The 26,424-nt window shown below is 37.7% G+C and overlaps 1 protein-coding gene across 1 annotated transcript; it reads right to left on the bottom strand.

The window, feature by feature from the left end:
• On the bottom strand, nt 1-26,424 carry CYP4X1 (cytochrome P450 family 4 subfamily X member 1; the record flags this gene model as incomplete). Its single annotated transcript, XM_081305230.1, has 12 exons — nt 1-175; nt 688-770; nt 2,183-2,247; nt 3,517-3,650; nt 8,289-8,479; nt 9,055-9,161; nt 15,867-16,021; nt 16,106-16,233; nt 18,252-18,379; nt 19,949-19,993; nt 21,993-22,134; nt 26,248-26,424. The coding sequence occupies 12 exons, from the start codon at nt 26,422-26,424 to the stop codon at nt 1-3; spliced, it is 1,530 nt and encodes a 509-aa protein (XP_081161356.1).

Consider the following 26,424-nt stretch of genomic DNA (forward strand, 5'->3'; position numbering starts at 1 on the left):
CTAGCACTCAGGGAATTTCTTCAGGTGCAAATGGATTCCATGCTTGGGTTTGAGGATAATGTGGTTTGAGAAGACAGGAGGCCTGGTGAGGTCTGGAGTCACTTTGAAGTGGAGCAGAATCAAGGCAATGGACACCTTTAACTCCAGCATGGCAAACTGCTCCCCGATGCAGTTCCTGAAGACACAGAGGAAGAGAAAGTAGTGCTTGGAGCAATGATATTCCTCCTGACTCTAATAAATTTCTAGAATAACAAGTCTAAAGTTTATAGTAAAGTAACATTTTCACATTAAATGCCACTGAAACTTTTGGACTCTAGCCTTATGTTGTTCCCTGTAAGAAGATGGATGGGAGGCTCCAACATGATGTCATCCCTACATAAGATGGCAGTTGGAATTACCTGTTTCTTCTGCATTGATGATGGACTCCATGGTGTCCATGAGCAATAGTTTACATTGTATGATCTCTTTCTGAGGCATGGCTACATAAGATGTGAAGATAATCATGTTATCCTTTGTGAAACTCACTGATCCTTTCAGAGTTGTTTTTTTTTTTAAAAAAAAAAAAACAAGATCTGCCTTATGAGACAATGAGGTTCCATGGAAGAATTTATAGACCTGAGGGTCTAAAGGAAGTGACTCCTAACTGAACATTTTTGTATATTTTCAGCAACTTCATATTGTCCTCACCTTGGTCCAGATGAGAATGGTAAGAAGGCATAAGGGTGTCTCTGATCAGAATTCTCCTTTGTAAATCTCAATGGGTCAAAGATCTGCAATAAGAAGACAACCCCACAACCATCCCCAAAACAACATTAACATATTTCTTAAAATTACCACATACTGCTCAACAGAAACAATGTAAACCTCATATGCAATTTAAAATGCCTTGGTAGGCACCTTTTAAAAAGATGAAATTACTCTTTAGAGTAGAATTTATTTAACCCCCAAATTCTATTGTTCCAAAATATAATTAGTATAAATGATTATTAAGGAAATACTTCACATTGTTTTTTACTACGTCTTTAAAGTACATATCTCAATCCTGATTAGCCACGCTCAAGTGTGCAGTAGCTCAGTGTAGGCTAGGAGCTGCTTCCCTCACAATACACCTCTAGACCTGCAGACTTTGGCTACCAATTGACTTGTCTGCTAGTCAGAGTAAAGGGGAAGCAAAAATATGACAAGTGGCATTATTCTTACTTTGGAAGTGAGAGTGCACTCATGTAGAAGTCAAAGCCACATAATTCCATAGTTATTAATTACCAGGACAGGTAGACCAGGTTAGAGCTGAAACCCTGCTGGCATATGTAAAGATAGGACTGGTACTTGAGTACTTGAGTTTCAAAAATATTGAATCAAGGAACTCAATGCTGCAACACATCTCTTTTTTGCCTGTCTAGATCCTCTTTCTCTCTCTCTATTTCCCAGACTATTCTGGGCCCCAGGAAGCTGACACACGTGGTTTTCCATTGGGTTTGGACAATAATAGACACTGATAAGGGCTCTGGAGAGTGGGAGGATGGAGTTCCCTGTATTTACTCCCTGGCTCCTCTCTGCCTGCTGCCTCAGCTTGGCTGCATCTCTACCACAGCTCCTATCTGATGGCCTTTCCCCTTGAAGTTCATTCTCTCCAGGTTCTGTAACCCTCCCTCCTGGGTATCATCAGGCCTAGAAGAGATAAACACTTCTGGCAGATGTCTGTTCTAATGTGCTTTTCCTAAACCCTGCCCACATCCTCATAATAGTTCCTTACAACACATTCAAATCACCCAACTTGAGCGTGTCATTCATTTTCTGATAGGATCTCTATTGTTCCATCCTGCAAAAGAGAGACGGAGTTTCCTGAATAACTCTATTGTCAGGTCTCAGTCTTGGAGATATCTAAGTAAATGCTTGGTAGAGCTTTACAGGGAAATGGCTGAAATAGAAATTGCAGCAATTTAGAGCAGATTGTGTGGCATTATGTCAATCTGTTCATTCAAAGCAAAGGTAAAGCAAGAGTGGGGAAAGAGGGTAAGTTCCCATTAGTGGTCAAGTTCTATTCATTTTGGAGTTTTATGTCTATTTTTTGATTGCTTTCAGCTATTTGCTTAAACTGTAGAGCCAAGTTCATGCTCAGCTCCCCCAAATAAATTGGGTAGCGTTTGTACTCTGAAGTATGTCTGTTGGAAGAGAGTCATACCTTTGGGCTTTTCCAGACAGCAGGATTGTGATGAAGACCCCAGATACTGAGAACCACGGTGATTCCTGAGGCAGGAGGGAAATAAAGAAGAATACAGGAGAAAGAACAAACTGGACTACTGCTAAACTGTTCCTCTGAAAGACTTTTATTCTGGAAGGAGAGCTAGCTCCTGGCAGAGCTGTGTGGCAAAGCTGATGCCACCAGAGAGGGACACAGGGAAAGAGGAGACTTGGATTTATACCCTAGTTTTCAGGGCAATGATTTACTTAATTCATGATTTTATTATAGGGAGCTCTTGGTGTCATATCAAAGTGCTAAACTATGCTTATGTTTTTTTCCACATTTAGAAATTACTTAAATGTCTGTAAATGGAATATGTTGCACCCACTAGCAACAACTTGGGTATGTTAAGAACAGAACTATAATTGTATCATGCAGATCCAGTGGCCAATTTTTGTTGATGCAGTTCTGACATGGAAAATGGGGAATTTTGGCAAATATTCATATAGTTTGGGGATAAAAAAGACAAAGGAGAATTTGAGACTTATTTTGTTACTAGAAATAATTCTGGTAAATTAATTCTGGATCTATCAAACAAGTTACAGGACAGGTTGTCGGTGTTTTCCACAAGCAATCCCGTTGACTAGCTTCCTAAGGCAGTTAGTGGGGCACTAAAGCAGACAGTGAAAGAATGTCTTGTGTGATCCCACTGCATCTTATATGCCCGGTCCAGAAGTCTAAGCTTGGAGTATGGGGCCTCTGCATGAATTTTAGCTTTGCTTATATCAGTTAATCTCATCGGTACATTGGGGTTCTCCCAGGTTATTGGTGACATCAAAAGTATTTTAAATTTTTTTTAAAAACTGTAAAACACTGTAGAAGTCAAATTACAAGGGGTGAAAATGAGAAAATGTTTAAAGGCCCTATGTATATTAAATGTTTCAAACTTAGGGTGATATTATGATGATGAGGCAAAAAGTAAATCCCTCTGGGTCTCTCAGAATAAGATAATGATGCTCATCTCCCATGAAGTCTCATCTGGGTCTCAAATTCAGCCTAACAAATATTATCTTAGAAACAACACCTTACAATGGGAGAAAGCCTGGGCTGGATTCTGGAAATGTAGGTTATGAGCTTAGCTTTGCAGTAACTGGCTGCGTGCCTTGGGAGAGTCACTGAAACTGAAATCTGATCAAGGAATTATCCTCTGAGCTATTGATAGATGCCTAACCATAAGCCAGAGGCTCTGAGGGTAGAAACCCACCAATCATTGTCATTGTGGTCCCCAAGATCCCATGGTCTCTAGGAACTGCTTAGGAAAAGAATACAAAGACCTGCAGGCAAGGAGCGTCCATCTGGGAAGGTAAGGGGCTTGCTGAGTTCTCTGGAAATGGACAGGACTGGAGGAATCAATCGGAACATCTCCTTGATGCACATTGTGGTGTACGACATCTCACCCAGCTGGTCCCTGTGAGGACGAGGGAGGGAGGGAAGGGTCTCAGACTTCATATCTGGTTGTAAATAATGATATTTTCCTATCTTTTGTTTGTTCCTAATACACACTACTCTCAGGTTAAAGTTATTTGTCATAGGTTTATGTATAAGATCATTAAAATGGGACTTTCCACCTCAGGATCAGGTGAGGTCCCAGAGGTAGAGGAAAAAAAAGAGGGGCCACATACCCTCATTATATAATGAGGTGTTCATCTAACAGCAAAAGGCTTGCCAAGGAGATTTCTGAAAACCAATTTTGCAACCCTTAGCTCATCATATTGGCCATTTGGTAATGTGAAATTCTAGTTTTAGTTTTGAACATTTTCCTTAAGCTTAGGATAAAAAAAAGAGTAATTCTTCTTACCCTGGCAAGAATGTATAAGGAATAACTAAGGAATGAGGAGAAGAGGCTAGAGAAGTTTAATAGAGAAAAAAACATCCTTTAAAGAGAATTGTTGGAATACTGGAGTGCCATGGAGAATGGAAGAGGGTGCTGGCCCATCTCCAACACACAAAGGGAAGCTTCACTAGGGCAACTCGGATGGTCTGACGAGTGCTCCCTGGAGTTTGGGGAGCACAACAGGACTGATAAGAGAGGCTCAGAATGGACAGAGAGGCAGGGGAGAGCAGCTGCACAGTAGAAATGTGCCAATGTGTCCTATGGACCAACAAACCAACCAGAGGGAGGGAGAGAGAGCTCCAGATTCAGCTGGAGAAAGGCTCTGCCCAGGACCAGAATTCCCTGGGAATCATGGAGTCTCCAAGAGACCCACAGATGTGAGAGAAAGGGAAGCATTAAATATCCACCAACCCCCCTGAACAGATCATGGTAGTTACAGACCTTTTCCCCTTCTTTTCTCCCCAGCCCCAATCATTCCTGGAAGAGTCAGAAAGAGCAGCTTCCAGGTAGGGGAGGAGCTGATCAGTAAGGACAAGACAGCAAAAAAGTCCTCACTCTCTGTTGGCTTCCAGGCCCAAAGAAGTGCCAAACTGGGATGGAGGGAGATGCTCCAAGAGGATGAGCATTTGAAGGTCTCACTATTATATGGGGCTGGACAGTTCAATCATGGACATGAGACTACTCTTGTGATTTAAATGGATGAGACCTCTATGCGTTCTCAGGATTCTGTCCTGGAGATGAAAGAACTTCCTCCATAGAGCAAGTCTGAAGTGTCAGCAGAAGAATAAAGTTGTATTTTTAATTTGCATTCTAGTTAGTCAGTTTGGTTCAAAAGTAATAACTGCATATATATTTATTCTATTCACTTTATTGTATTTGTATTTTCTTTTCTTTTTTTAAGTATATTTTTAGTTGTCAATGGACCTTTATTTTATTTATTTATATATGGTGCTGAAAATCAAACCCTGTGCCTCACACATGCTAAGCAAGCACTCTGCTACTGAGCTACAACCCCAGCCCGTATTTTCTTTTCTTATTACTTACTGTGAATGCAGAATTTGTCCATTTGGTAATATGAAATTTTAGTTTTGAACTCTTTCCTTAAGCTAAGGATAAAAAAAATAATTCTTACACTGGCACTTTATATAATTAAGAAAAAAATTGCCCACCTCAATCATGGTGCAAAAAAAAAAAAAAAAAAAAAAAAAACTAGGAAAGAATTTTAATCCAACATAGAAATGGTCTGACAAGGAGCCAAATGGAAAAACTTGGACAACTATCCAGCTTTCCCAGAAATTGCTTTTTGCAGAATGATTGCAGCACCTGTTAGAGGAAATGTAAATTCTCAGAATACCACATCCCAATGTCATTACTATAAATACATGTGACAGTAAAAAAAGACATTTTGTTCTTCAGCAAAGATGCCAGGAACACACTGTGGAGAAATGGCAGAAATGGTATTGATAAAACCAGATGTGCACATGCAGAAGAATAAAATTAGAACTTTATTTAACCCCATATAAAAAAATCAACTCAAAATGGATTAAAGACTTAAATTTAAAACCTGAAACTATAAGACTACTAAAAAAACAAAAGGGAGAAGATTCTTGACATGTCTTGACAGCATTTTTTTTTTTACATATAGTTTTCTAAACACAGACAACAGAAGCAAAATCAGACAAATGAGTTTGCATCAACCAAAAAGCTTATGCATAACAAAGGAAACAATCAACAAGGTGAAGAGACAGCCTAAAAAATGGGAGACAAGATTTACAAACCATATATATGATAAGGGAATAATATCCAAAATGTATAATAACTGACACAATTCAGTATCAAGAAAACAAATAATCCAATTAAAAAATGGGCAAAGAACCTGAATACACTATTTCTCAAAGACATACAAATGGCCACAGGCATACAAAAAACATGTTCAACATCACTAATCATCAGAGAAATGCAAATTAAAACCACAATGAGATATCACCTAACCATGTTAGAATGGCTATCATAAAATAAAAAAGAAAGATAAACATTGGTGGGGATGTGGAGAAAAGGGAACATTTGTACACTATCAGTGGCAATGAAAATTAATGCAGTCCTATAGGAAGAAGTATGAAAGTTCCATTAAAAATTGCAAATAGAATGACCATATGATCCAAAAATATCATTTCCAGATATATATCAAAAGGAAGCAAAATCAGTATGTCAAAGAGACATTTGCATTCCCATCTTCATTGCAGCATTATTCACAATAACCCAGATATGGAGTCAACCTAAGTGTCCATCATCAGATGAATGGATAGAGAAAACGTGGCATACATACACAATAGGAAACCATCTAGCTCTTAAAAAGAAGGAAATCTTGGGCTGGGGTTGTAGCTCAGTGGTAGAGTGCTTGCCTTGCATGTGGAAGGCATTGTGTTCAATCTTTAGCACCACATGAAAACAAAATAAATGTATTGTGTCATCTACAACTAAAAGTATATTAAAAAAGAAGGAAATCTTATCATTTGCAAAAACATGGAAAAACTTGGAGGACATTATGCTAAGTGAAATAAAACAGGCACAGAAAGACAAAGACCATATGATCTCAATCACGTGAGGAATCTGAAGAAGTTGAATTCCTAGAAGCAGAGAGTAGAATGGTGCTTCAGGGGTCTGAGGACTAGGAGATACTAGTCAAAGGATACAAAACTTTGGTTAGATAGGAGAAATAAATTCAGGAGATACATTGCACATCATGCAATTCTATGGTAGCATTGCAAGTACAACATACAATTTGTTGTATACTTGAAAACTGCTAAGTGGATAGGTTTGAAATGTCTCATCACCAAAAATAAGTATGTAAGTTAATAGATATACCCACTGATTGATTTAGTTATCCCACAAGTTATACAAGTATCAAAACATCATGAGCATATTTGTCAGTTAAAAATAAAAATGAGCTGGATGAGGTGGTGCATGTTTGTAATCCCAGTAGCTTGGGAGGATGAGCCAGGAGAAAGGTGAGTTCAAAGCCAGCTTCAGCAAAAGTGAGGCACTAAGCAACTCAGTGAGACCCTGTCTCTTAATAAAACACAAAAAATAAGGCTGGGGATGTGCTCAGAGGTTGAGTGCCCCTGAGTTCAATCCCTAGTACCATCCCCCACCCCACCCCACCCCACCCCCAGCAAAAAATAAAAATGACTGCCCAATTTTGTATTTTATGCTATATAAATTAAGCCTTTAATTTGTGTTAATAAATCATTATAATTCCTTATAAAATGATAGTTCTACTATACCTTTATAACTTCAAATTTTGCTTTACAAATATTTCAATTGAGCTAATCTTCTCATATGAAATACAATGTTTGTTTTCCTAGTCATGTGGCTCAGTGATCCTTAGAATTTCTATCTTTCTGCTCCTTTGCACCAGGCAGGATGAAGGGTGTGATTTATGTCAGAAACATGTTGTTTCTTTGCAAACAGCATATTTGAGGAGTAAATCCATAAGATGGACTTTATTAATAACAAGATACGCTTAAACCTAGCAAAGTAGAGTTGAAGTTTTCCATGTGGTTAACTTCTACTCATTCTAAGGAAATCACTTTGAGCCCCCATGCCAGGCTAGGTGCCTGTCTTCTAAGTCTTTCTGGTGGCTAGCACATATCTCTATCATTGTCCTTATCATGCTATATTTCAATTTGTCCCATGGAGGTCTGTGTCTGCATTAGACAGTGAGCTCACTGAGGGCAGAGCCCACATCAAATCTCCCTACTGAATACCATGTTCAAAGTCCAAAGTCACCTCGAGGAATGAAACTGATGACAAGGGGATGGTTGAGAGTGTCCACAATGAGTCTTAAATGATGCAGCTGTTCATTCAGCTCTCTCAGGAGTTCCACTTGGGCCCAACCATTCAAACTCTAAATGCTAGCCTCCGGTCAGGTCCTCATTTCCAATGTGCCAGAGATTAGGTGAAAGAAAGAAATGGGTCATTTTATACACCACTGAATAGAAAAGCAATGACAATTTCTGGATGAATGAACTTTTGCAAAAGACAAGGCACTTACTTGGGGCTTTCTTGAGAAAGAACAGAGAAACAGCCTACCTCTTCTGCTTCCACATGCACATATCATGAGTCACTGTCATTATTAAGGAACCAGGGCAAAAATACCCCAGAATCCCAGGGAGAGAACTAGAATGAAATGACTAGAGAGGTAGATCTTACCAGGTGATGGAAGACCCGTCCCCTAGGATGCTCCTGATCTCTTCCCGGCATCTCTCCTGATGCTCAGGGTTCAGAGCCAGGCAGTAGAGGAGCCAGGAGAGGCTCACGGCCGAGGTGTCATGCCCAGCCAACATGAACGTGTTCACCTCGGACCGCAGGTCAGCATTGGAGAAGCTGTCTTCATTTTCAGCCTAGAATGTACAGTAGAGGTGTTTTAATGAGATGCGAGTTTACAGATCTTTGGAGACCCAATTAAAATTAATGGCTCTAGGGGAAAACTTAGAGATTTAAAAAAAGTTTCAATTTTAATTCAGTTCAACAAATATATTCTATGAGTGACATCTCACTCAGAGCATAAAGGAGAACCAACATTAGATAGGAAAAGCAGACTGCAAAGTGCTTTCCACTCATCAGACCCAAGGAATTCTCTTCAGACTCCCAGATCTATCCAGATTTTCCAGTGCCAACTCCTTCTCTTTTTACATGCTTACTCATGTGACCCATTTTCCTTTGATTCCCTAAACTCCATATATCTATATAATCCCCAATCCTGTCAAATACATAATTTAGTCTTCAATGACTATGTCTAGTGACAGTTGCAGAATTCTATCCTTACCCCAACCTTCATGGAGCCAACCTCTCAATTCAAAGTACTGTTAAATTTATTGGATCAGCTTTGCTTTTTTCCCCACCCCATCCCCTCTTATCCACCTACACACATAGTTAACTGGATGATTAATTAGGCTAAGATATTTGGAAGATTTACCTGGGCAGAAAGGATAATATCCAGGAAATCCTGGTACTTTTTCTTTTGAGTGTTATCCTGCTTCATTCCAGCCTTGAGGGTTTTTTTTCTGTCCTGGATTACCTTTTCTGGGTAGAATAATATCTCCCCGTTACCAAAGTGGCAGCAAAGTCAATCAAAGTCAAGTAAATTATAAAGTAAGTCAGGGCCCATGAATAACTTCAGATTTTGCTGGCTTTTCAGAGACCAGACTGGGTACATTACATTTAAGTTGATTTAATTTTCACAGATGATTTATTTTTCCATCAAATGGACAACTTTTGATCAAAGTTCCAAAGTAAAATCTACAAACCAAAGACATAGTTTATATCAGTAGGCAAGCAATATAATTAAGATAATTTCAAATTTAGATTCAAATGATCAATCATTCTTTTTTTCCTCTGAAATATCATCTTCAGGAAAATTATCAGATGAAATAGAAGATATGCAAAACAATGGAAAAATGACCAAGAATAAACAAATAACCCCCCACCTCCAACACATGCTTGTTCGAAGGGACCAAAAGGAAAACCACAAAAACATATGGAACAGAGCTATAGTTAAAACCATAATCCAAGAAAAATTTCTAGAAATAAAAAATTAAAATCTCTATATTAAAGGACCTAGTCTCTGCCTGGAAAAAATGGAACAGAATGACCAATTGTGATATATACCTAGTAAAAATATTTGACATTAAAGACAGAGGAAAAAAATCCTCAGAGACTTCTGACAAAAAGATTAAATGAGTTTTAGGGAAGAGAAAATTGGGCTAGCTCAAACTTGAGACAAACAGTAAAGAAATCAAGACAATAGTAGAACATTTCCAAGAAACTCAAGGAAACAAAGTATGAGATAAATATTTTATATGTAGACAAACTGTCCTTACAGTATCAAGGCTATAGAAAAAAACTTGTTTAAAACATGGAAGAACTCATGGAATGTTGTGCTCATGAACCCATTCTGAGGAATCTACAGAGATGACTACTTCATTAAAAGAGCAGTTGGTTGCTCAACTATGTCAATATACTTGAAGTCACTGAAGTGTATACTTGCAAAAGGTTAAGATGGCAAATGCTAAATTATATACATTTTACCACAATACAAAAACTGGCAAGCTAGACCTCTTAGAACAGTAAAAGGTTAAATAAAGAAAAGTAGGAGACTAAGGATTCTACAAAGGAAACAAATACTATGGTAGCTTCAGAACAAAAACATAAACATCTTTATACTCCATGTATGTATAATATGTCAAAATACACTCGTCTGTCATGGGTATCTAAAAAGAACAAATAAAAAATTAAAAAATATAAACAACTTAAATATCAAAGGCAGTATATTTAAAAAGACCAAAGATGACATGCTGTATGAAGAAACTATATAGTGGATTGAATAATGTCTCCCCCAAATTCATATCTACTAAGAGCTGTGAAGGAGGCCTTATTTCAAAAATATAGTCTTTGTGGAAGCAATCAAGTTATGATAAAGTTGTATTGGATTAGAATAGGACCTACCTCAATGACTTGTATTATTAAAAGAAGAGAGGAATTTGGAAACAGAGAGAAATTAACCATTTGAAGACAGGCAGAAATAATAGTGATGCATTTGCAAGCTGAGGAATGCCAAGGATCATCAGCAGACACTAGGAGGTAGAAGGAGAAGGCAAGAGCCTTCTCTAGAGCCTTCCCAAGGAAACATGGCCCTGCCAATACTTTGTAGTTGTAGCCTCCAGAACTGTGATAGAGAAAAAGTCTGTTCTAAACATCTGTTCTAGTTTGTGATCATTTGTTATGACAACTTTAATAAATAAATACAGTAATTATACCATAATACACACAGTAATGATAACATAATTATATGACAGCATTGTGACCATGTATAATAGTCATTTCAATGAATGAGAATGAGAGTGATTTGCTTATTGAAATAAAAAGATCTTAAAACTGGCTCATAAAATAAAATGCAACTATGTGCTGCATAGAAGAAACATACCTAAAACAAAGTAATTCTGGATGGCTAAACATAAAAGGATAGGTGAGATTATACCAGACAATCAGAAATGACAAGGAAGCAGGGTTGTAATCTTGATATTGGACAAAGTAGAATTTGAACAAAACTTATTAAAACAAGATTCATTTTTTAGTACTAAAAGTCATGATATCACAAGACAATCTCTAAGAAGATATATACTTCAAGTAACAGACCATTTTACCTTGGGCTTGCAGGGTTGGGTTCACCTCCCTCAGCTGGGGAGTCAGGGCTGAGGTTGTAAAATGCTTTGTACTTTACTCAGAGTTGCCTTTCCTCTGTTTCTATGCATTTTAGGCTTTCTGTCACTCATTTATTGATTCCTGGAGTTTCTCTTCTTTCTCTCCTTGGAATAGTTTCCCCTTTGTTGCCTTCACTCTTGTGACTTGCCAAATTCCTCAAAGGGTTCTTCTACTAGGCCATTTTGTCTCATGCCCATCAGAACCAACTCTTTTATTACCTAAATAATCTATAATTATAACTCCCATCAGGCAGCACAAAGGTAAATCTGCCTGCATATGTTTAAGTCAAAGGCCTCCAGTGTAATAGGAAAATAACTTTTATTTGCAGAAATATTTTTGAGTTACAATTGACTATTTCCTGCTACTCACATATATTCTAAAACTCAAATAAAATGGAAAGTAATGTAACAAAATCGACTGAAATAGAAACAGAAAAATAAGTTACTTTCATAGAAGAAATGGATAAAAATATGAAGGTGCTACCTACCTCTACACACACACACACACACACACACACACACACACGGAGAAGGAGGAAAGAAACAGAAATATTTGAAGCAATAAATGACTGAGAACTTTCCAAAATTAATAACACCAAATCACAGATCCAAGGAACTCAGAGAATGCCATATAGGATGATATAAAAATACACATATGCACAGCATATTCAAACTGCACAAAACATACAGGAAATCATTAAAGAAAACACAGGAAAAACACCTTATTTATAGAGGACCAAGCATAAGAATCACATTGGACTTCTTGTTAGAAACTAGGCAAGCAAAAAGAAAGTGTAGTGAAATGTTTGAAGTGTTGACAGAAAAAAAAATCCCATTAACCTAGAATTTTGTACCCAGAGAAATCATTTTTAAAAATTAAGGAGCACTTTCTAAGGCATATAAAATTGAGTAAATTTGTTACAGTAGAAATATTTTGTAAGAAATGTTAAAAAGAAGTTCTTCAGCAAGAAGGAAAATGATACAGACCAGAAGTTCAGATCTGCACAAAGAAAGGAGCGTTAGGGGATAAGTGAAGGTAAAATGTAGGTCTTTTGATTTTCCTATTTTTAACTGAGCTAACAGATTACAGTTTGTCTCAAGTGATTTCAGCAACAATATATTTAATGATTATATTTTCCAGATAAGTGGAATAAATGGCAAGTAATGCTATAGCGGGACAGGAGGGAGGAATCGGAAATACTCCGCCAGAAGGTGCTTGCACTACCAGTGAAGTAGTGTAGTGTTACTGGAAAGTAGATTTGGATTAACTGTGGATATGTATGGCCACTGACAAAAGCAAGATGTATGATTGATATGCTGACAGAAGGGAAAAAAATTGAGTCATAGAAAACACTGAATTAAAAACTACATAAGGTGGGCTGGGGTTGTGGCTCAGTGGTAGGGAGCTTACTTGGCATGTGTGGGGCACTGGGTTTGATTCTCAGCACCACATTAAAAAAATAAATAAATGTAAAAAAAAGAACTTTATTAAAATCCCATAAAAGGTAGGAAAAGAACAAAAACAGTGAGTAGAAAGCAGTAAAAAATCTGGTAGCTACTAATCCAACTATATATATCATTTATCTCTTTTAAGCACCAGTGATCTAAATGTACCAATTGAAAGATGGAGTGTCAGAGTACATAAAAATGAGACACAGCATGTTGTCTATAAGAAACTTACCTTAAATATAAAGATACATACAGATTAAAAGTAAAGAAATGAAGAAAGGTAAACCATAATAAATAAGCAAACGAAGGCTGGAGTATTTATATTCATTCCAGGCAGAATAAACTTCAGAGCAAGGAAAGGCACCAGATAAAGAAAGTTTTTTATAATGATGACGAGGTTAATTCTCTAAGAGCACATCAAAAATCCTTAATGTGTATGCATAACAACAAGCATCCAAATACAAGAGGCAAAAACTGATAGAATATTTGGATACTTCACTGTCTCTCTATTATAAATCCAGTGTAGAAAAATCAGGAAGCACACAGTTAAAACCAACAATACCATCTATCAACTGAATCTAATTGACATATGTGGAATACTTCACCCAATAAAGAAACAACCCAGATGAAATGGACTAAATCCTTGAAAGATAAAATCTTCAAAAAACTCACATGAGAGACAGATTAAAAGAGGTCTGTATCCACGAAAGAAACTAAATCAATAATTAAGAACCTTCCAGAACAGGAAAAAAAAAAACAGGCCCAGATAATCTCACTAGTGAACTCTACCAAACATTTAAGGAAGAAATCAAATTAATTCTATACAGTGTCTTCCATAAAATAGAAGTAGAATACTTTAACTCATTTTATGAAGCCAGCATTACCTTCATACCTAAATAAGACAGAGATATTACAAGAAAACCACAGACTGATACCTCTCATGAACATAGATGCAAAAATTCAACAAAAGTGGTATTTACTCCAGGTGGGCAAGGCTGGTTCAATATTTGAAAATCAATCAATGTAACTTATTAATTAACAGCGGAAAGAAGAAAGAGTACGATTAATCAGTAAATACAGAAAAGCCATTTGTCAAAATTTAACACTTATTCATGTTTAAAAGAAATCCCAGCAAATTGGGAACAGAAGGAAAACTTCCTCACCTTGACAAAGAATATCTACAAAACCCCTAAAAGTGTATATCACAGATAATGACGAGAAAGTTGATATTTTCAATAAAGTCAGGAATAAAACAATGATGTCTCCTATTCAATATCTTCCTGGAAATCCTTGCTGATACAATAAGACAAAGTAATATAAAGTATACAGATTAGAAAAGAATAAACAGAACTATGTTTATCCACAGATGATATTATAGTAGAAAAATCTCCAAGATTCAACAAAAAAACACCTGAAACTAGTAAGTAATTATGACAAGGTTGTAGGATATGAAGTTAATAAATAGAAGTGATTTTTTATATACTACCAACAAACATTTGGCATTTGAAATTAAAAACAGAATATTATGTACATTAGTTCTGAAAAACATAATACTTAGTATAAATGTAACAAAAGATGTGCAAATCCATTATGAGGAATGCTTTAAAAACCTGAAGAAAAAAATAAAATTTATCTAGATAAATGAAAAAATATTCCATGTATGTATATAGATAGGAAGACTCAATATTGTCAAGATGTCACTTCTTCTTCCCTACTTGATTTTTAGATTCAACATACTCACAATTAAAATCCCCAGCAGGTTATTTAAAAAAAATTTTTTTTGGAGGTACCAGGGATTGAACTCAGGGGCACTCAACCACTAAGCCACACCCCAGCCCTATTTTGTATTTTATTTAGAGACAGGGTCTCACAGAGTTCTCAGCACCTCGATAAGTTGCTGAGACTGCCTTGAACTTGCAATCCTCTTGCGTCAGCATCCCAAGTTACTGGGACTATGGCATGCACAACTGAAAATGTTTTGTTTTTAAAGTTTTCAACAACCTGGACACTTAATATTTTCTCTAATACTTTTGATTTTGTTTTTTCATCATAATTATACATAATGAAAATGTAAAGAATCATCAAAGTCATATGTAGCTGTCCTCAAATCCACTCCTGTTTACTCCAATGAACCATATAAAAGTTAATATTTTCTGTGATCCATGATGCAAAAACATTTGAGGACTATTGCTATAAAGATATAATGCCCACTTGTATCTTAAATTGTTTCTAACCTGCTTTACTGAATGTCCTCCTTATAGTATCTATGTGTATATGTAAGTGTGAATATGCATGTATTGGTGAGTCTTGAAAGTTTCCTGGGGGCAAAGATATTTGATATAGTAACTATACTTTATATTTAATATTTATCCAGTGCCAGGTACCATCCTAAACCTTTTACATGTATTAGGACACTCATCATCACCAGAAACCTATGAGATAGGTTTATTTTTAAATCACCATTTTTTCAGATGACTTTGAAACAAAGCAGTAACTGTCCAAAGTCATACTGCTAGTTAATAATGGAGTCCATGAAGGATAGATTTCTGGGTGAGTATTCTCTATTATGCTACTTATGAAAAGTAATGTTGAATTGCTTAAAAATTTATTCTATTTTAATTTTTGAGTTTACACTTTGCTAACATAAACATATTTTTTAATCAAGCTTCTTTTGGTGCATTTCCATGTCTACTCTTTCTCCCATCCATTCCTACATTGCATGAGTACTTTTAACTTATAATTATTACTGCAATAACTGCACAAAACCTATATGTTATATATGTTTTGAAATCTTAAGAGTCCACTTATTATGTTTGTATTAATAAATGTACATAATAAAAATTGCATAACATAATGAGAAGTCTTGAGAAGACTAATTACTACTATGGATGTAGCAAACTCTTCTAAAGGACTCAAACTGTATTTCATTTGAGCATTGTCCATATAAAAGCTCCATTAAGAACAATAATTTTTTTCTGTTCACACTGAGGCTTATCCCTCTTGATAGCCACAGTACAATTAATGATGATATATGGACTTGGGCAAATCAAATCCAAGAAATACCCATGTATTTATTTACCTGTGTGTTGATGTAGCACTTTGCTTAACTCTTGGAAGAGGTGGCCATTAGGGCTGAATTTGAAAATTATGTCATGGTGGTGCCAGAAATTGTACATGCGATAAAATATAATTTTGCCGAGTTCAACCGTTGCTTTTACATAAGGATCAAGGGAGCTAGAAAATAAAGTTAGGACACTGTGTCAATAATTGACTTAGATAATGATGAACAAATATCTGTTTTGCTCTCTTGTCACTGACCCATTTATCTGGCAGTTGGTCTCCTGGCTGAAAGCACATTTCATGATTATGTCCAGGGCCATCAAGTTGATGTGTTCAAAAACCTCCACAGCTGTGTCCTGAGTGCTGCAAATCTTCTCCCACTTATCCTGGCAGAGGAGGTCAAGATCAACATCATCACTATCATCAAAATGCCTTCATTTGCAGTCTCCTCCCTGACCTTGCCTTTATAACATAAGAGACACAATTTTGACCCCTCAGGAACCAAAGTTAAGAAAGCAAATGAGCCATGTGCTTATATTGGGCTTGAAGAAGAAAAATATGCATCTAGCTGAGTGATAAAAAACATGTAATAAATTGCATATCTGGTAAATGGTCCTTCAGGTATTACTATTTCCACATAGATCAGAGTTCTGTAGAATATGCATCGCTAGTGCAGGCCCCGTAAGTACAAAGGGTTTCCTTCCTTCACTTTCAGTCCCCAACTTGCTAGACACCCTGCCACTACTCTCAACCACCGTAACGGTACTTAAAAGATACTTGCAACATTTTCAAAAACATTTTATATTCAGAAACTGGGCTAGAGAGAAGCTGGGCAGTGGAGTAGTTGCAGGGAGCTGGCTCCCAGCCAGGTACAACCTGTGCCCACCTGAATTCCCCCCACAAAGAGACCTATTCACACGGTTTGAAATGCTTTGCCTGACTTTCCTGAACTGGCACAGAGTCCCCAGTTGTAAATGTAATTGTCAATATAAATATTCTTTGTGTAAAAATGCAAATAAATGGAAATGTTTAAGCTCAAGTCAACCTGCATTTGTTTAGCATCTACAAGTGCTAAGCTAGTTCCCAAGGACTAGGAGTCTGAATAAAAGGTAGAGTTTGAAAATCTTATACCAAAGTGTCAATTGTTTAGTCAGTTTAGCTTGCATCTGAATTAGCTACTTTAAAAAATATTTTAATTAATTTCCATTAGTTGAATCTATTAATGGGGCTCAATGTGATATTTCAACACATGTATACAGCGTGCACAATGAGCACAAATGTTACGTTTAGAAGAGATGAGAGCATGAGCAGTCTTTGAAGTTCAGTGCACTCTGGAACCGTTCTGCAGGGAGAGGAAGTATGAGAGGAACTCCTGGAAATGGACTGAGAAACAGGAAAAGCAGAAATAGCTCCTAGAAATGGAGGTTGAAATTGTGTTGGTCGCTGAGCAGCACCAGAGTTGGAAGAGGGTGCCCTCTTCCCTCTCTAACTCTGTACCTGTTAGTCTCTGGATCTCTGCCTCATGACCTCACCAATGACTTCACCACCATCCAGGCAGGGGTTAAATGATATTCTGTGAACTTGGCTGAGAAGCCAGTAGAGGAACAGGAAACAGTGATTCCTTGGGAACAGAAATGATTTTGGAGATGATGGTGAAGGGAATTTGGCTTTTTGGTGTTTGAAGTATTTACGATGAAACTGTATTAATGAATTATTCATCCAATTAAAAGAAATATAATTTAAAAATTAAAAGCTTTTTAAAAGTAGAGCTTGGGCACAGCTAACTATAAATCAGAAACGATCCCAGGAATGCTCCTCTGCAAAGACCTCCTTCTCCTTTGGGGTGTAGATCACCTCATAGTGATCCCTCACTATCTACAAGGGGAACTTCATATCCGGATTTCAATGAAGATATTTAATCCTCTGCTTAGTTCTTTATGCCCTCATACAAATCCATTCCAACCTACAAACCTTTGTTCATGTTGACCAGCTCCATCTAGAACTCTCTCAATCATATTATCTACATATACACACATCTAATTTATATTTCATAGTAAATTTTAGTCTCTCTGGAATCAGAAGCTGCCATAGCTGGTCTTGGCTTTCTTACTTGTCACCTACAGCACTTACTGCATGAATATCACTACTTGGTACTTGGTGTATTGCTATAGAATCTCAGAATATATCTAAGTCAGAAGACTAGATCTTTTCATTATTATTTTAATCACCCAAAGAAAATAGCAAAAGCTTACACAAACATCTATTTTTCAGTGGGTACTTATACATGGATTAATTTCAGAAACTGACTTTTGATTTTTCACTATCCATGAAATGTATGCCTAATACAATTCCAGTTAGAAGCCCCTTGCAATGCAGCAGAGCTTCACTTCCCCACCCTACTTACCAACATCGTGTTCACAGAATGGGCCATCATATCGACATATGTTTTCAGGATATCACAATGGAATCCAGGAGTCAGTAGCCGACGATGCTGGAACCACTTGGGCCCATCTAGATTCAAGAGTCCTTTTCCTTGGGAAATAAAAGACATAAATCCATGCCACTTATTAGATCAGAGAAAAAGGAAAGATAAAGAATAGCATGGAGTGAAATATTGGAATATCAAAGAAGGGCTCATAGGTTAAGATGGTAGTGAGTTTTGTTGCTTATATCTGGGATGGATGAATTTAACATCCTGAGTTTCAAAGTCTGATGAAATGAGAGTGGTAATACTAAAATCACTATGTAGTAATTGAGGAAGTTGATTAAACTTTCTGAGGCTTATTTTTTTTCAATAATAAATTTTGATAATAAATACCAATCTTACTGTGTCATGCAGATTCTATGGAGATGTATAAGATACAAAACCTAGTCCTGCCCTAGCTCACAGTAGAAACACAACAAATATCCATCTTCTCTCCACTGTAAACCAATTCATAAATGAGTGAAATACAAATTCACTAGGAACTGTATTTCCAGATACCACCCTCTTGAGCCCTGGTCTATGAATGACACACATGTAAACACTTATCAAGGCTAATACCTCACCATAATCTATTGCCAGAGTGTTCATTAAGGATTTATTTTTAAAAGGACCTGAAAGTCTGAATGACACTATTCATTGAGTGCTTAAAATATGCCAGGCTCATGATGCATGGTCTGGTTCTGGTACAATGTTGGGCATTACAGAAAGTGCTAGAAATACACATTAATTTGTCTCATAACAGCTATAACAGTGATTCTTATCCTCATTTTCAAAGATGAGGAAACTAAGGCATAGAGAGATTAAATCACATCCTTAAAATCACATTCAATTAGTCTACTGGTATGGGGGGCAGGATTCAAATCTAAGGGGATCTGGATCCAAAGCCTAGATTCTTTCATTTAATTCTTTCCTGGTCTAGCACACACATCGATTATATGACTAAAGAGCTTAATTTATCTGCTCATAGAATATTGCCAAACTGTACTTCAGAATAAAATTTATTGATTTGCATATGAAAATAAGAGAACTACAAAAAAAAAAAAAAGAAAAAAATCCAAGGAAACAAGAGAGACCAAAGGAGTCTCTCAGAGTAGGAATGGTGAAGCTACAATTTTAATGAAAGAGAAGGTAATGTAGGTTAGATACACAAAAACAAAATATAGATATTCTGATTTAGTTTAAATTTATGTCTTGTTTGGAATATATTATATCATTTTCAGTTGCTTCATTCATATTAGCAATGTCATGGATTAAAAAAAAGCTTTATTAATATAAAGTGCTTAAAACAGTTCTTGGAATGCACATAGTCAATGAATGTTGGCTAAAACAAACAATAAAAATGTGATGTCTCTATTAAAACAAAAAAGAAATTGAGGAGACAGGTTCATCCCTATGATGCCTTGAAAATGGGACTTTGAGGAGAGAAATGGATAAGAAGGCTTTCCAGAAAGTTCTGAGTTGACCTTCAAGCTCCCCTGTGACCTTCCCCTAGATAACTCCCAGTATATATCAACCTCACTCTTGATACTTTTGAGGTCAGATTTGAGTCTCTGAAATGCTCTACCATGCAAAGGGGACTTAGTGGGAAAGCGGGTTACAAGTTGGCACATACATACCAAGACACGGAGTCATGAACCTGTATGGGTACTGGGACTTGGGGTCTGCAGAGTCAAGCAGAGGAAACAAACAAAAGACAGCATTAGAGGGAGCACTCATTACCAGTTAGTGAAGATTTTTTTTTTTTCCATTTGCTTGTGTTCACAAGGAGCAAATGGGAGCCCTGGGAGGAGGGGGAAACACAGGTCTTGGTTCAGTGTCAGAGAATAGCAAGTCCCGGGAGACACATAGATACCCAAACCCAGATTCTTCCCTCATTTTCACTTCTACCAACAGAAACAGTGGTTGCCAGAGGATTGCCACATTTCCAGAACAGGAGTAGCACAACATATATCCTTTGTGAAAGGTATATTAAATATGAGACACACCAGCAGTTACCATAGAGTGAGACACGAATGCCCCCTGTTGCTCTTGTGACACTGACATGGAGTTTCTTAAGAGTTGAACTTGAGACAAATCAGAGGAGGGGGATGGGAAACCTGGAGACTTTCAGGGAAAGGATCTTTTCTTTTATGAGGTTTTACTAAGGATGAGGAATATGAAGAACAGATTAGAATATGAGACACTTGTTTTGCAAAGTTGACAGAGCAAACACTGGCCATGTTAGTTCTGTGCTATGAATAATTCACGGTGGAGGCCTTGAAAAGGGGTGGGTAGAGGAGGCAGCTGATTCATGGCCCCCAAAAGAACATAGCTGAGTACATACATAAAGGTTAAAAAAAACTGGATCATAATCAGGAGGTTGGGATGGTAACGGAAAGATATAGATCCAGAATTATGTATTGAGCCTACAGAGGCAGGGATACTTCTGACTTCCCCTGGAGGCTTATGTTCAGGACAGATGAGAGTGGGGAGTATTGATGAAAGGGAAGTCACAAAAATGAGAGGGGCAAAGGCCAGTCTGGTAATGACAGCTCAGCTTTAAAGGACTCTGGAGTTGGGAACTAGACTAGGGACTGAGAAGGACATAAGGAGTTCACTTGGTCAGAGTCCTGTCCCCTTTCCACACTTGCTCCAGGGTATCATAAAGACCCAGTACTCCCTGTCCTCTGAATGGAGCCTCTGCTGCCATGGCTAATATCCAAAGCCTTCACAGTATACTGGGCCCATAGGCCCTGGATTGGCCTATTTTAATCCCCAGCAAGCAGCAGAAAGAGGAGCTAGAAGCACACTTCCTGAAGGACCCCTTTCCATCCCTGGGTGCCCTGGTGCCCCTGGCCTCCCACCTTGGCCTAGAGGAGCAACACGTGAAGAATTGGTTTAGGGTGCAGCAGTGTTCATACCGGTACTGGGAACCAGGCTGTCACCGCTTTGAATTCCACCCCTACCGGCCCTCGCAGCCCTCGTGTTAATGCTGGGCACACTCAACCTGGGCAAGCCCTCCCTGGTCTGGCTTGTCTTGTACATGCCCATCTGCCAAAGACGCCCACTTCCCCAGCCCAAGAAGCCCCAGAAGCTTCTCCATTCAGAGCCAGGCCTGTGGGAACCTTCCAGAGAGTACCCAGGAGAGTGTCCCAGCAGCAGCCTTTCCTGGGGAGCCCCATGGCTGGGGCCTCGGGGTATATGGCAAGCAACTAGAAGGTGCCTTGAAGAGACTTGCACATGACCTTCAAGACATCCTTGAAGACGAACACAAATGGGGTCCAAGAGATTTCTGAATGGATAGGGGTTCTGCACCTGCCACATTCCACAGGTCTCACAGGTCCTCATTCTGGCCACTATTCCATCTAATTGTTGTCCCCACCTGTCATTTGAGTCACTTGGGAGTGTGTCTGGGTCTCTAGGAGTGGAATGGGGTTTCTGGGTGTATTCCCTTCGTGCTTCCCCCTACCCTGCAGGTGGACACTCAGTATTATGAGGCTGTGACCACCTGCTGGCTTGTGTCCTAACCATGGTTTTCCCTCATGAATAAAATCCCTTGTTTCTTTTGTTTTTGTTTTTGTTTAAGACCCAGTACTAATCTCTGCTTCAGTTCCTGCTTGTGGGTCATGTCCATCTCACTCCTAAGAGGATTAGGTCCTTGAGATTTGCCCCTTGTCTTACCTGTTCTGCTCAGAAATGTCTTTGCATAGTCTGGGTCATAGATAAAGAAAAATGCCTGAAAGGGCCCAACCCAACAAGGGAAGGCATAAGGATACTTTTCAACAGTCTCCTCAAGCTTCTCCATTTTATCTTCCTGAAGAAACTGCAGGGAAGAAAAGAAGAAAAAGAAAAAATAAAGTAAAGGAAATTAGAGAACTGGCTGGACTTGTCCTGTCTCAATAACTTCCTTAACAGGACTGCAAAACTCAGGAAATAATACCAAGGACTAACAAATGTTATGGCATCAAACTGAAAAGCTTCTGTACAGCAAAAGAAATAAGTGTGTGAAGAGAGAAACTATAGAATGGGAGAAAACCTTTGTCAGTTATTCTTCTGACAGGGGATAAATATCTAGAATATATAAAGAATTCAAAAAAATCTAACATCTCTTGAAAAAAACCAAGTAATCCAATAAATAGACAAATGAATGAAACATATTCCTCAAAAATCAGAAATAACAATGGACAAAAAATATCTGAAAAATGCTTGACATCTTCGAAACTTTATTGTAATTTCATCTCACTTCCATTAGAACTGCAATCATCAAGAATACCAATAATAATAATTGCTGGTGAGGAAGTGGCAAAAAAGAACACTTACATTTTGTTGGTGGGAGTGTAAATTAATATGTACACTAAGGAAATTATTATGGAAGCTCCTCAAAAGACTAGAAATAGACCCACCATATGACCCAGCTATTCCACTGCTTGATATTTATCCAAAATAATTAAAGTAGCATACTATAGCTACACATAGAAATAAGTGCATATATATACCATATATATGTACATATGTATTCCATTTTTTTGAGCATTATAGTTATACATGGTAGTTGTGTTCATTTTGACAAAATCATACAAGCATGGTATTTGATTTACTCCAGTTCAATCCTTGTTTCCCCCACTTTCTCTCCCATCCTCCCTTTCTCTATTTTCCTTGTTTATTTATTTTTGGTTGTTTGCTTTCTATCTTTCTATCATATATATATATATATATATATATACATATATATATATACATATATATATATATATATACATATATATATATATCACTTTCTATATATACTATACTATACTTGAAATTCACTGTGGTATATTTATACATGCACAGAGCATGACTTTGTTAAGTTTATTCTGCTTTTCCTCTCCTTTCCAGTCCTTCTTCCCTCCATCTCAATTTCCTTCTTCTTCTCCACTGATCTTCCCCATATCCTTATGATAGCTGATCCTTCCTTCTCCCCCTTATGGTGTTCTAGTTTCCCTATGTGAAAGAAAACATTTGACCTTTGATTTTCTGAATCTGGCTTATTTCACTTAGCATGATGTTCTCTAATTCTATACATTTACTGGCAAATGCCATGATTTCATTCTTTTTTTATGGCTGAGTAAAACGTGTGTGTATATCACATTTTCTTAATCCATTCGTCTATTGACAGCATCTGGACAGGTTCCATAATTTGGCTATTGTGAACTGTGTTGCTATAAACATTGATGTGGCTGTATCACTATAGTATGCTGATTTTAGTTCTTTTGGATTAAATACTAAGAATTGGGATAGCTGGGTTATATGGTAGTTCCATTCCTAGTTTTTTGAGGAGTCTCCATACTGCTTAATTTGCAGTCCTACCAACAATTGCATACTTACATTTATAGCATTGCAATTCACAACAGCCAAGTTAGGGAAGCAGCCTTCGTGTCCCTCAATGGACAAGTGAATAAAGAACATGATATAGATACACAATGGAGTTACTCAGCCATGAGGTAAGATAAAATCATATCACTTATAAGAAGGAACTAGAGAACATTATGTTAAGTAAAATAAGCCAGACTCAGGAAGTCAAGGGCCATATGTTTTTTTTTCCTCACATGTGGAAGCTAGAGAGAGAGGAAAAAAAAGGGGAGGGGTGAGGTTGGAGTGGAGAGGAAATCTTATAAAAATAGGAGGAAGACCCTTAGGGTAGAAGAAAGGGATCAGGCAGAGGGAGGTACTGTGGAATGAAATTGATCAAATTTCGGGCATGTATAAACATATCACTATGAATCCCACTCTTACATATGATTATAATGCAGTAATAAAAAATTAAAGGAAAAGAAAAAGGAGTTGGGAGGGGATAGAAGAGGAAGAAAAGGAGAGAAGGTGACTATATGAGATGATGGATATGCTAATTTGTTTGACTATATTAATCTCCTTACTATTCTTATGCGTATCAAGATAAATATATTAAAACATCATTTTATTAACCTTAAACATATACAATTAAAACCTGAAACAAACTAATCAGAAAATTATTAGCATTTTCAATAGTCATCTTGAAAGGTAGAGACAATGAAATAATGCCTTCAAAATTCTGAGAATAAACAATTTTTTTTCTTTTTTTCTTCTGGTACCAGGGATTAAATCCAGGGGGCCAAGCCACATCCCCAGCCCTTTTCTATATTTTATTTAGAGACAGGGTCTTGTTGATTGCTTAGGGCCTTGCTAAGTTGCTAAGGTTGGCTTTGAACTCATGATCCTCCTGCCTCATCCTCTGCAGCTGCTGGGATTACAGGTGTGAGCCACCCCCCCTGGCTTGGGAATAACCAATTTCTTTCTTTCTTTTTTTTAAAGTTGTAGATAGACACAATGCCTTTATTTTACTTTCAAGTGGTCTGTGGATAGAACACAGTGCCTCACACATGCTAGGCATGTGCTCTGCCACTGAGCCACAACGCCAGCCTTGAGAGTAAATAATTTCTAAAGAATTCTATACCTAGCCAAACTTAATTCCATTCATGTTTGAAATTAGAATGTTTATGGCCATTTAACAGCTCAAAAAATCCTTCACTCATTCCCAAGAATCAAACCATAAAAATGATGAAATAAATAGGAAACAAAAGAAGCCATACTGTCCAGGAGACATGAGATGTGACACAGGACAGCATCAACAGGAGGTCCTGGAACAACAGCTATGTACCAGGCCTAACTGGATTGGAGCGGGAGGAGAGGGCTGTGGGAGAAATACCTCCAGAAAAGCATTTGGCTTGATAGATTACTTGGTATATTTTAATATTTGAAAATACTGAGATGTGTGTGATAGCCCTATTAAAGCTATTTCCACAAAAAGCATAACAGATATTGAAAATCTAAGCACATGGGAAACTGAGGAAGTTAGCTATACTATAGGGGAGGGAGCTGTAGTAGAAAAGGGTCAAAATCAGCCTGGACCATTTAGATCAGCAGTAAATAGGATTCACATAACCAAAATAATATAGAACACCAAAGAAAGAAACTGAAGAAGACATTGGAAGATGAAAACACTACATGCCCCACCCATCCTTTTAAGATTCTGCACAGCCCTTCACAGACATTCTTTCCTCTCCTAGGAATTCTCCAAGACTATGAGCCTCCACTGAAGCACTCTCTACTTTGTATTTTCTTTCTTTTTTTATTAGTTGTTCAAAACATTACAAAGTTCTTGACATATCATATTTCATACATTTGATTCAAGCGGATTATGAACTCCCATTTTTACCCTATATACATAATACAGGTTCACATCGGTTACACATCCACTTTTTTTCTACTTTGTATTTTCATTTCTTTTGGTGGCCTAAGTCTGTACCTGACTTGGGCCCCTTGAAGGTAGGGACCCATTTTGTTTTTTGTAATTCTAGTATCTATCACACAAATGCCACTCAAAATTGGTTGAATTAAAAAAAAAATCAGGACTGGGAGCAGAGTTAGAGAACAGGAGAGACCAAAAAGCAACAGTCTCCCTCTTTATTTGATAAATTTCAATCAATCATATTTCTTGAGAGGTTGGCTGGGATAGCTCCCTGCTTCACAAGAATCTTGGGAAAAGAAAGTTAATTTTCTTTGGTTAGAATGGACTAAAGAGTGCCAACAATTGTGTTTAGTGTTGCACATTTTATGCAATTAATAAGTATTGTTTATAATAACATACTATTTTAAACAATATATGTGGAAGGCATTTTATAATATAGTACATATATACATAGAATCTCCCTCCCGACCCCCCCACTGTTTCTTCTTTAGTGACCTTTCCCTGTGGGGCTGCTGGAAGTCTCTAGAGTAATGAAAAGGTGCTGAGTGTCAAGGCTGAGCTGGGGGGTCCGTGTAGGACCGAGGGTCTGGAGATAGGAAAAGCAGCAGACGCCTCGCCATCCGCAGGCTGTCTCTGGCACCCGCCTATGACCCCTTCCCTTCCATCTACCTTCTGGTGCCCGTGGAACCAGTGGGTGGGAGGCGCCGGGAAGGCGCGGAGGTCCCGCAGCAGTCGCTGCCTTCGTAGGTAGAGTTTGATGGCCTGCAGGAGTCCCAGGGCCAGGCAGAACACGAACGCCAGGTATAAAGGCCGCGCCCATCGCGTTTCCAGCCAGGAGGCCTCCAT

Source organism: Spermophilus citellus, assembly GCF_964194105.1.
Source record: "Spermophilus citellus genome assembly, chromosome: 9".
Taxonomy (NCBI): Eukaryota; Metazoa; Chordata; class Mammalia; order Rodentia; family Sciuridae; genus Spermophilus; species Spermophilus citellus.